Source organism: Mandrillus leucophaeus, unplaced genomic scaffold, assembly GCF_000951045.1.
Source record: "Mandrillus leucophaeus isolate KB7577 unplaced genomic scaffold, Mleu.le_1.0 Scaffold247, whole genome shotgun sequence".
Classification (NCBI taxonomy): domain Eukaryota; kingdom Metazoa; phylum Chordata; class Mammalia; order Primates; family Cercopithecidae; genus Mandrillus; species Mandrillus leucophaeus.
The window spans coordinates 1,934,176-1,945,957 of record NW_012102554.1 but is presented as its reverse complement, the minus strand read 5'-3'; the positions used below and the strand labels follow the sequence as shown (position 1 = coordinate 1,945,957).

Here is an 11,782-nt window from a genome sequence, read left to right as displayed (position 1 = left end):
AGCTTTCACTGTTATCACTAGTAGTTTTAGTAGAATTCTTTTTTTTTTTTTTTGAGATGGAGTCTGGCTCTGTCGCCCAGGCTGGAGTGCAGTGGCACCATCTTGGCTCACTGCAAGCTCCGCCTCCCGGGTTCATGCCATTCTCCTGCCTCAGCCTCCCAAGTATTTGGGACTACAGGCACTCGCCAACACGCCCGGCTAATTTTTTTGTATTTTTAGTAGAGACGGGGTTTCACCGTGGTCTCAATCTCCTGACCTCATGATCCACCCGCCTTGGCCTCCCAAAGTGCTGGAATTACAGGCGTGAGCCACTGCGCCTGGCATTTTAGTAGAATTCTACTTGTAAGTGTTTGGTTCTGTGCAATCATTATATGATTTGTATAACTATTAGAATAATTTTAATTTTTTCTTCTTCTATGAACTGTATTGTCTTAAAGGGTATGCATTTTGGTATACACAACTAGTGGTGATTAATTAGAATTTTGCTTTATTGAAGCACTAGTTACCTAATAAAAAGTATCTTTCTAGCATGGTTCAAAAACTGGTCAGAATAAACTAGCAAGGACATGAGGGAAACTTGACTTAATTATAAAAGACATTGTAAATTAGAACAACAGATCTAAACTGGCTCTTGCATTTGTACTTATTTGCATATATTAACATTTAACCAGAGATAAAATTGGGAACTTTTTGGTTGTACTAATACTGGAAAATAGTTATATCATTTTGAAAAGCTCAGTTTACGAGAGTGAAACATTACCTCCCTTAAATCTAAATTTTATTCAAGCTTTATGTGAGATTCTTTATGTAATTTTGGCTTCTAAATAAGGCAACCATTCCAGATAAGGAGTAAGATTCATTTATTCTTTCCATTGGGTCTTCAATAAATCTCATCTGATCTTTCGCTTTGATGTTTTAGACTTTATTTCACATTTCACGAAGATTTTTTCCTGGGTTGGGCGAAGTTGTAGATCATCTGTGTTTTCTGAACAAAATGTCATTCTGAATAGAAAACAGAAAGCAAACACAGCATTAAGTTTGAGGTGGAGCTTATTGAAGTGTTTAATCCTTTATCAAATTCCACTCAATTTGTGTAAGGCATGTGATGTCTTTTTAAAAATGAGATTCTTATGTTCGCAAATATTTTTGTAACTTCAGAGAAAAACAAAACCCAAGTCAGTGACAGCAATCAGAGTAAGACTTCCTGGGGTTCTACACTGGGGTGATTTCAGTTCTGTAAGAAGAACAGTCCTGGGGCAGCCCTCCTTTGTTCTCCCGTATGACAGCTCACCTAAGATTTGAGGGTGACTATCGTTTCCTTGACCATATTTGCCTTGACTTCAGGGCAAACATTTCTAGTTCCTCAACCCTTCCTCCTAAGGCAGGCTTACCTCCCCAGCCTTCCCTCTGTGGGCAAGCTCCAGTTTGTCAATGCTGTTCTTAAAGGTCCATGGTATGAGGTCACTGTCATCGGTTTCTGCCTGGCTCAGCCCTGTAAGCCCTGCCCCTTCCTCTTATTGGAGCTGACATTGTCCACTAAAGAGGACACCACCATGTGTTTTGGAAACAACAACTAGACTGCTTCGGCCATTGGCCTGGCCCGAGATACCATTTTGTGTTACTAATTCCAATTGCATCTGTTAACTATATATCTATAGGTATATCTGTAGAAAAATTCTAGTTTATTATTTCTTTTTTCTTTGAATTGCATCTAAGGTCAAGTCTTTACTAAACTGAACTTTTAAAATTTAAAAATACTATGAGTAATTTGTGATTGCATTCTTGAAAATTCAAATGGTAGAGGAATAAATGAAGCCAAATAGTAAAGAACCTCTTCGCCATCGGCCTTCACTAACATCACTCCTCTCTCTACATTTATGGTTTGGTTTATGCATTTCCAGACTTGTTCCTATGCATTTACACATATATTGAGTGGGATCATATTGTATATGTTTTCCTGCAATTTTTCCTTGGTACCAGAAAATGGCACTCAGAAACCTGCTCATATTAGTATGTAGAAGTCTATTTCACTATTTTTCATCTGCTGCATGACATTCCATTTTAAGGATGTACCACAATGCATTTTCCTACTGTTAGATATTAATATTTTCTCAAGAATTTAATGTTTACTTATTATGTATACTATTTATTTAATAGTACTGCAACAAACATTCTGTACATATGTATTCATATATAGCCTTTGTGCATATTTTGATTATGTGCACAGATACTCCAGAAAGACCATAAGATACCTAGAAATAAAATTCTGGCTCAAAGTAGTATGCATATTTAAAATTGTGACAATGTACACTTCGTGAGACCAAGGACTCTGTCTGTTCACTATTTTTTTTTTTTGGGACGGACTCTTGCTCTGTCACCAGGCTGGAGTGCAGTGGCGTGATCTCAGCTCACCGCAATCTCCGCCTCCCAGGTTCAAGCGATTCCTCTGCCTCAGCCTTCCAAGTAGCTGGGATTATAGGCATGCGCCACCACGCCCGGCTAATTTTTTGTATTTTAGTAGTTGGGGTTTCACCATGTTGGCCAAGATGGTCTCGATCTCCTGACCTCGTGATCCATCTGCCTTGGGCTCCCAAAGGGCTGGGATTACAGGCGTGAGCCACCGCGCCCGGCCTGTCTGTTCACTATTATACATCTGGTGTCCACAACAGTGTCTGGCATAAGGTAGGTACTCACTAAACGTTAGTTGTTGAATGAAATTCCCCTACAAAATGCCTGTAATTTACACTCTCACTAATAGTGTATGAGAATGCCCGTTTCTCCACATCTTTACTAACTCTGGATGTTGTCTATTTTTGAATTCCTGCCAAACTAATGAGTAACCAGTGATAATTTCATTGATTTTTATTTTGCATTTATGTGAGTACTGTGGAAATTGAATGTCTTCTCATTAGTTTTAGCCAGTTATTATACTTGGTCTTGCTGTACAGCCAATAGTCTCTTCCTCCTCTTCACCATCTCCACAACCCTACTCATCCCTGGCTTTGTGCCTTTGGGGGAAGAAAACCCCCTTCCACTGAATTTCTTCCATGGAGGCACAGAGCAAGTTACCTAACACACTCCTTTTCCCCCTTGCACTTAGCAGCGATGTTAAGAGTGTAGAGTCTCATCTTTCCATCCCGATTCTGGGATTTGGGTCTGCAAAAGGCACTAAAAAATTGGTAGTTGTTATTAGTGTCATGAAATGTATATTATGATCCTCATTTATCACTAAACAACTGAGTCTTGAAGAGTGAAGTTATTGTTTGAGGCTACACAGATTGTGAGCAGTGAAGTTAAAATGTGAGTTTAGGACTGGCTGACACTGGAGTCCATCTGATCCTGCCAGCCATATTGCTTTGCCGGCTGCCTGTCTCCCTGGGAACACCTCTTGGCCTCCTCAAAGCGTGCTGCAGCACAGCCCCAAGTGTACCGATGTGAACTTTCTTCTTACGCTTCCTGGGTTGTGTAATGCTGGACTCTCACTATTCAAAGTGTGGTCCGTGGACCCGCAGCAACAGCATCGCCTGGTCGCTTGTTAGAAATGCAGAACATCAGGCTCACCCCAGACTCACTAAAGCAGAACCTGCATTTTAACAGGATTCCCAGATGCTTTGTACGCTCGTGAAAGTTGGAGAAGCCCTAGGGTGGACCACACTGTTAATAAAATTAATTCATCTTATTTTCCCGGTTAGGTCCTGGAGTTTATTTCTGCCAAGAGCCACAACTCAGATTTTTTTTTTTATGTGTGTTCTCCAATAGTACCTGGTACTGTGTAGACACAGAGGAGGTGCTCACTCAATATTTACAACCTAAAAAAAATTATAACTCCCATAACTGCCATGCCCTGACGCTTTTTTAGCAGTAACTCCTACAGCCCTAAGGATGGGTTTGATACATATATATGTTAATGTCCAGCACTGCAACTCTGCTAGATTAGACTGAGAAAATTCAGATTAATGGAACCAAAACTAATGGAAGAAAGAACTGTTGGAAACAGCACACCCTCAACAAATGGGTAATAAATCGAACAAATCCCAGTCAAATCTGAACTGGGACAATTTTGAGCACTGTCCCCAAGCTGTGTAACTTCTGTGAACCTCAGGTTCCTAACCTGCACAGCCAATGCTACCCATTTCAGGGTCACAGCGAAGATCACATGAGATGAATGCCATGGAGCACCTGGTTCAATGCCCACCACGTGTGGGAGCCCCGGAAGCGCCAGGCCCCTCTCTCTCCTCGTTTCTTCTTCCGTACCACATGGGTGTGCCCCAGTGGAGAGGGTAATGTTGTCCTTTGGACAACCTTTCAGGTCGAGCCACATGGGATTTTCAGGGTGAGCAGCCACCAAAACTGAGGAATTACTCTCCAGCTAAGAGCACGTGGGCAGGGTCGGAGCTCAGAAACAACACTACTCCAATGGGCCACAGAGTCATGTGAGAAGAGCTCAGTGCAGAAGAGGAACGAGCAGTTTAATCTTCCCAGATTGATCATGCTGGGAGATCTGTTGGCAGACGGCAGAGTATGCTCTTAGTAACTGCCAGGATTTTGCACCCTAGGGAGATAAAATCTCCGAGTGTGGTTGTGTAAGGGACTCGGGGGCAGACATCTGCCACAGGCCGGCTCCTGGCACTGAAACCCAGGGGGTGAGGGAAGAGGGTAGTTCAGAGGTTAGAAGCCTGCTGTTTTCCGCCTCCATGAAGACAAGCCAAAGAGAAACATGGCCTTTGTGACAAGGAAGGTGGGAGAGGAGAGACCGTGTCCTGAATAGAGAAGGGCGGAGAGAGGAGGGGGCCCAGGGACGCCTGGAATTCTGCCATGGAGAACCACGGATGACAGAAAAGCACAGTCGCTATGGCAGGGTGTGCTGGTGGGCAGCCCTTTGCTCTGCTGTGAGGACTTCAGGAGCGCTGGAGGGTCCTTCCTTCTCTTTCTTTTTTTTTTTTTCTTTTTTTTTTTGAGATGGAGTCTCTCTCTGTGCAGCCCTTTGCTCTGCTGTGAGGACTTCAGGAGCGCTGGAGGGTCCTTCCTTCTCTTTCTTTTTTTTTTTTTCTTTTTTTTTTTGAGATGGAGTCTCTCTCTGTGCAGTGCTGCGATCTCGGCTCACTGCAACCTCCACCTCCTGGGTTCAACCAATTCTCCTGCCTCAGTCCCCTGAGTAGCTGGGACTACCAGCGTGTGCCACCATGCCCAGCTAATTTTTGCATTTTTATAGAGACAGGGTTTCACCATGTTGGCCAGGCTGGTCTTGAACTCCTGACCTCAGGTGATCCACCCACCTAGGCCTCCCAAAGTGCTGGGATTACAGGTGTGAGCCACCACGCCCAGCCCCGTCCTTCCTTTTCTTTGCTCCCCACCCCAACTCCTCCATATCCCTGGAGACTTTGGGGCCACGGGAGATGTTAAATCAAACACAGCAGCATTTCTTAAGGGTGACCTATTGTTCCACATTGGAATTTCTTAGGGCTGTTATTCAACAACAGGCATCCTAGACCCCTTCCCAAGCCCACCACGAATCTGCAGGTAGGTCCAGGAATTCTGCAAGTGTGTTTGGCTTCCCAGTGATTCTTTGGCATCTGACATTTGAAAGATACCACCACAGAGAGGGAGATACACTGAGATTTTTGAGATTGTGAGCTGTTAAAAGCGTTTCTTTGGGCAAACAACAAAAAAGAGATGTTGCATCTAGCACAGCACCTTGGAGCGGCAGCGCTGACATCACCTGGTGATTCACCTGCCCTGAAGCTTGAGAAGCCTCGGGCTGGTGTGGCGGTTCTCAGGCTCCAGGGGCAGGCAGCGTTAGCCACGGGCAGTGGGGAGACGCTGGTGTGGGATTCAAAGACCTGGGTGCGAATCCTTGTCCTGGCACCTACGGCTGTGTAAAGTTGGGATAGTCACTTCACCTTTCTGAGCTTCTATACTCCATCACTAGGACCTAATAATACTCACTGCACATGATGAACGTGAGTATTAAATTGTGAAACTGCCTGGCACAGGTGGGTGCTTCATAGACGTTAGCAGGAGATTGAATCAGCGGTCACCTTTGCTGGGTTTCTCCTGCTTTGACTCTGATCGTCTTCAGAACGAGGCCTGGGTGGCGGGGCCCTGTGCTCCATGGGATGATGGTCTGGACCGTGTTCCAGACATTGGCCCACACTGCACTGCTTTCCCACTTGAACTTGATCATGATGAGCTCCCCGATATCCACATCCAGTGTGATAAGAAAGGAATATGTTTTATTACTAGCAATTCCTTTGCCCCTTGAATACACAAAGAAAATCAGACACAATCAGTTTAGTTGTAACAGCAAAGTGACAGTCACACACATTCAGGATGTGTTATGTTTCCCTGAATGACTTGGGATTTTTGCTGCATTTCCCAAACTAGCGTTCAACAGACTATTGATAGAGCTAGCAGTAGGTGTGCCAGGATAAAAAAGAGATTTCCAGATAATAAAATTGGGAAAACTATACTATTTTCTGTGTTAACACATCAAAAGGGCTCTGAGAAGTCCCGCTATAACAAACCTAGTTAACTTTCTCTAGCTTAGCTTTTAGGAAGAAGCTGCCTTGGAGACAGAGGGGCTTTGGCGATGGCGTCCGGACAGTTCAGCTTTCTGTAGGTTTAACATAGTATGCCTACGCCATGCACTCTCTCCCACATAATGCTCCTCCCCCCATATAAATAGAAACCTCTATTAAAACAGTGAGGCATAACAGTAGTAGAAAAACTACACATAAAAAGGATGCACCGATTTAGAGCAAGATTTAAATGCAGACTCTGAGGTATCGTTATCAGCTTTAGTCACTAATCTCCAAGACATTAAAATATCCCAACGTTGACAGAATAGCGAGATGCCCTTTCTGCTCTTGAGAACTATCCCCTGGGAGAGATTTTTGGTTGTGCAGAGGCAGCGCTGGATTTAGGGCGAGGTAGATGGATGGAGGGGTCCTTGTGTGGCTTGGCATAGCTCTTCCTGAGTGTGCTGTTAAGAATTGTTTAGGAATCCCCTTGCCCTGCCAGGTTGTGAGCATCCAGAGGCTAGGGTCCTCTGTATCCTTAGGTAGGTGTTGGACAGAGCACCAACAAGTGCTTGCTGAATGACTGAGTCACTGTGATGATCAGAGATCCAAAGCTGGGGACAATTTTCAGGAAGCTCAGGACCATCCCTGGAGTGGGTGAGAGGCTACTGTCACTTCCCAGGGAGAGTCCACACTGAGGGCGGAAAGGCCAGAGAGGCTGGGGAGCCTCAGAGTGAGCAGGTGGGTAACAGGGTGAAGGACAGATGGGGAGGCTGGCAGAGCAGGCTGATTGAAATTGGAAATCTGTGCCAAGTCAAAAGATACCACTTTAATTTCTGGGTTATGAACTCACTGGAAAGGCTCTTGGGACCTTCTTGGGAACGCCTGCTCTGCCCCTCACCACTTGCCTCTGTTCTGCAGGCCCTGGTGGGGCCATCTCCAGTTTCCCTGTCTGTTCAGTCCACAGTGCATAACACTGAGCAGGTGGTGGGACCTGGAGAGGCTGAGGAGGGACTTGAGGGTCTGGGCTTGGGTGAATGTCCTGTCTGACCAGGATGGCTATGTGGGATGGGCTGTGTTTACTAAAGGGGTTGTTTCTGAAGCACCAAATATTTATTTATGTTCACAAAAAGAACCAAACACTGATTTGTGGACCAACAGTTTTCTGCTTTAGATAAGAGCTAGCTCAGGTAGTACCTGGCACCTACCACAGTGCCCTGCACGGTGATTGGTGCTCAAATGCTCAAGCCTGTGTAAACTAAAAATAAAACTCTAAGCCCCCCAACCATCTGAATGGACCTCTTCTCTCAGCCAAGGGCATTCCAAAGTTAACCTGAAAAACAAGTTCAAGGCCATGGTGGGAAGGGGAGGTGGGACATGCCTCATTGTACTCTCCTCCCTTTGGAATTCAGGCACAACTGACCAGCATTAACATTAAAACTCAGATTTTAAGACTGATGAAGCAGACTTTTTGTAGCAATAAGACAACTAATTCCAGCCAGAGTCTAGTATAGCATCACCTGACAGACAGTAGGCCCTGAAAGAAATTAAATGATTTTACCCTAAAATATATTTCTTTGATGTGTTTTGAAAGGGCCCTGAACAGCTGTCTCTTGGGGGGAAAATCCACATTCTGTAGAGAATTCCCTTCCCTTTCCAGGTCTTTTCACTGATCCAGGAGAGAATTAACTAAGTCTGGCACCTTTTTAAGTCTGATAAGAAACATTTACAATCAATTCTCTCTGAAGCCTGCTACCTGGAGGCTTCATCTGCATAATAAGAACCTTGGTCTCTGCAACCCGTTATCTTAATCCAGACACTCTCTTCTATTGATTCTAGATCTTTAGATAAACTCGTTCAACCAATGCCAATCAGAAAATCTTTGAATGCGCCCGTGACCTGGAAGTTCCCCTGCACCCCCAACCCCAAACCAGTTTGAGTTGTCCCGCCTTTCTGGACCAAACCAGTGTACATCTTACAAGTACTGATTGATGTCTTGTATCTTCCTGTAACGTATAAAACCAAGCTGTAGTCTGACCACCTTGGATACAGGTCACCAGCACCTCCTGAGGCTGTGTCATGGGCATGTTTTAACCTTGGCAAAATAAACTTCTAAATTGATTGAGACGTGTCTCAGATACTTTTTGGTTTACATCTGGAATAAAGTAGTAGTAGCTGGGCTGACTCTTGAAAATTACAGAGTCCATTTATACCCTTGCAAGAAAAATAAGCGCGTCATCACCCTAGGGGGCTACACCTCCTACTCACAGAGTGATGGCAATTTTCTGCATTTTCTCTTTTGTTCCGAGTAGTGACATGGTAAAAGTTGTTTGTATTGGCGTCTCAGTTTGGTTGATGAACTGGATCTTGAACTGGTAATGATAAACTAGAGAGAGGGAGAGAGAAAGAGAGAATGTAAGCAGGACTTTTCAATTTAAAAATCTCTTCTTTCTTTTTTTTTTTTTTTTGGGACAGAGTCTCGCTCTGTCGCCCAGGCTGGAGTGCAGTGGCTGGATCTCGGCTCACTGCAAGCTCTGCCTCCTGGGTTCACGCCATTCTCCTGCCTCAGCCTCCCGAGTAGCTGGGACTACAGGCGCCCGCCACCTCACTCGGCTAGTTTTTTGTACTTTTTAGCAGAGACGGGGTTTCACCAATTTAGCCAGGATGGTCTCGATCTCCTGACCTCGTGATCCGCCCGTCTCGGCCTCCCAAAGTGCTGAGATTACAGGCTTGAGCCACCGCGCCCGGCCAAAAAATCTCTTATTTCTTAAAATTTAAATATGTAGAGGGAAAAGTTTGGATAGATATGTATCAAAATGTTAGCAACATTTTTTTTTTGCTCCTGAATGGTGGTTTATCTTCTTGTTTTTCCTTCTCTGTATTTCCTAAATGTCTACACAGGACTTATATTGTGTTTGTAATGTAATAATGATAAATATTCACCAACAAAAGGCGGCAGAATAGGAGTATAGGATATCTGGCATTCTCATTGATTTCTAGATGCAAGTTCTGTTGTAATATTTCATGTGTTTGGCGAGGGTCTCCTTCTGTAAATCAAAGAATATATGCCTTTTAGGCATTTGACGAGGCAAGAGGGAACACATTGCCATTTTACACTATTGCTACTGTCTGATGGGGTGTGTCTCAGGGTGGGGCAGAGCTCCAGCTAAGAAATATATGCCCTAGTGACCAAATATTTATATTCTGGGACAGTTCCTGGAAACAAGCTCTGTGAGGTTCAATGAGTGTATTTCCTAATAGAAATAACATAACTCTAGTTCCAGAACTTGGGCCTAGAAGCTTTCCGTTTTATCAAATGTCCAGAATGTCCTCCTACTGATGGATTGTTTGGAAGAGGATAATTTATTTTATTCTTCTTTACCGAATACAGTCTACATTTAGTTATCGAAAGCAAATGGCTTACTATTAGACAGGCATTGTTAAACACATTGCATCATTAAATGTTAAATACACTTTTGCATTGTTGAATACATTGCAACATCTCATTTCCTTATCACAACCCTATGATGTAGGCATTGTTATTATCACCCCTGTTTTATAAATAAGAAAACTGGAGCTCAGATAGATGAAAGTGACTTGCTCAAGGTCAAATAGCAGCATCTGTACTCTTAGCCTCCCTCACCCTAGATGGTGCTGGCTTAGCTTGCATGGTGGCACAGCTATGGAGCTGTTTCGAAAATTATCCTACCTCATTCCAAAATGGCTGATTACTGCTTGGACTTCTTTCTCTTGTCTCCCTATTCTCCCCAGTGGATTCCTCAGGGTTGGATACAGGGTCCAGCTTCCAGACCAGGATTGGCTTTTGTTTTGTTTTGAGTTTTCTTTTCTTTTTTTTTTTTTTTTGAGACAGGGTTTCTCTCTGTCACTCAGGCTGGGGTGCAGTGCCACCTCGGCTCACTGCAGCCTTGACCTCCTGAGCTCTCTTGTCTCCATACTCTCTAAGTATCTACAGTGTTCTAGCTCCGAGATTGCAAACAGGCTTAATATGGAATGTTAATTCCATCTAATTGATAATAGCTGCCTAGAACCCTGTGTTGAGATGGATTCTCAGGCCATGTCCAGGCTTGTGGCAAGATGAGTGTCTGGCTTGGGCAAAGGATAAGGGATTTATGGAATGCTTGCTGTGTATTTTCCTTTCCTATTTAGACAGTGGTTAATCCACGAATCCTAACAGTACCTTGCACACAGTAGGTGCTTAATAAACTTTTGTGGGATGAATGAACTGATGGTTTGCTTGGTGGTGACATATCACAATGCACATTAACATCTAACAAGATGGAAATCACCCGTGAGGATTCAAGACCTGAGTTTCAAGCTTCGTCGTAGGAGAATGTTAAAAAATTAGATCATGGTAACTAGCCACTTGACCATCCATTCCTTGTACCCAGCATGTGGAAGTTCATCTCTTCATCGATCAATCTACTAACTCTTTAGTGGTACCATTTCTGCTGGAGGTTGGTAGCTATACAGCAAGCCCAGCAGAGGGTATTGCCAGTGCTGTATTGCTAACACATCAGCTCCCGTGTCCTGGTATGCCGGTATTGCTGAGTTTCTAGATTACACAATCCTATCCTTGGCGTAAACTAATCTTCGCATTTGGATTTTGTGTTTAATTTGCTCATGTGCGTGGGGATATGTCTTGGGTTTACCAAAGGGGTTATCTCTGAAGCACCAAATGTTTATTTATATTCACAACAAGAGGCAAATACTAAGAGTTGATTTGTTGGCCAAGAGCTTTCTGCTTTAGGTAAGAGCTCACTCAGGTAGTATCTGGTACCTACTACAGTACCCTATGCACCAGCGGTCCCCAGCCTTTTGGGCACCAGGGATGGGTTTCATGGAAGACGGTTTTTCTATGGACTGGTGTAGGGGCAGGGAGGATGGCTTTAGGATGAAACTCTTCCACCTCAGATCATCAGGCATTAGATTCTCATAAGGAGTGCACAACCTAGATCCCTAGCATGTGCAGTTTACAATAGGGTTTGTGCTCCTGTGAGAATCTTATGCCGCCACTACTCTGACAGGAGGCGGAGCTCAGGTGGTAATGCGTGCTCGCCCGCCACTCACCTCTGGCTGTGAGGCCCGGATCCTAATGGCCCACAGTCTGTGGCTCAGGGGTTGAGGACCCCTGCTGTAACACAATAGATGCTCAAATCTCAAGCCTGGAATAAGGTAATTTGATGTCCTCAAGACAGCAAGACAGGCTGTGGGTGAGAAGTAAGAAAAAAGCTGGCTGGGCGTGG

General features: G+C 44.2%; 1 protein-coding gene across 3 annotated transcripts in view; it reads right to left on the bottom strand.

Moving 5' to 3' along the window:
- Window positions 1–843: 843 nt before the first annotated feature.
- LIPC (lipase, hepatic) overlaps window positions 844–11,782 on the bottom strand; it is a 162,557-nt gene continuing 151,618 nt past the window's right edge. For 2 of the 3 annotated variants that reach the window (XM_011983178.1, XM_011983179.1), the window contains 3 exons: window positions 8,787–8,904; window positions 6,039–6,257; window positions 844–1,002 (listed from right to left, as the gene is read on the bottom strand). In XM_011983178.1, the coding sequence (XP_011838568.1) occupies window positions 891–1,002; window positions 6,039–6,257; window positions 8,787–8,904 (449 nt within the window). In that variant the 3' untranslated portion in view covers window positions 844–890. Of the gene's footprint in view, window positions 1,003–3,189; window positions 4,502–6,038; window positions 6,258–8,786; window positions 8,905–11,782 lie in introns of those variants that run through there. The other variant, XM_011983177.1, reaches the window with a different exon arrangement.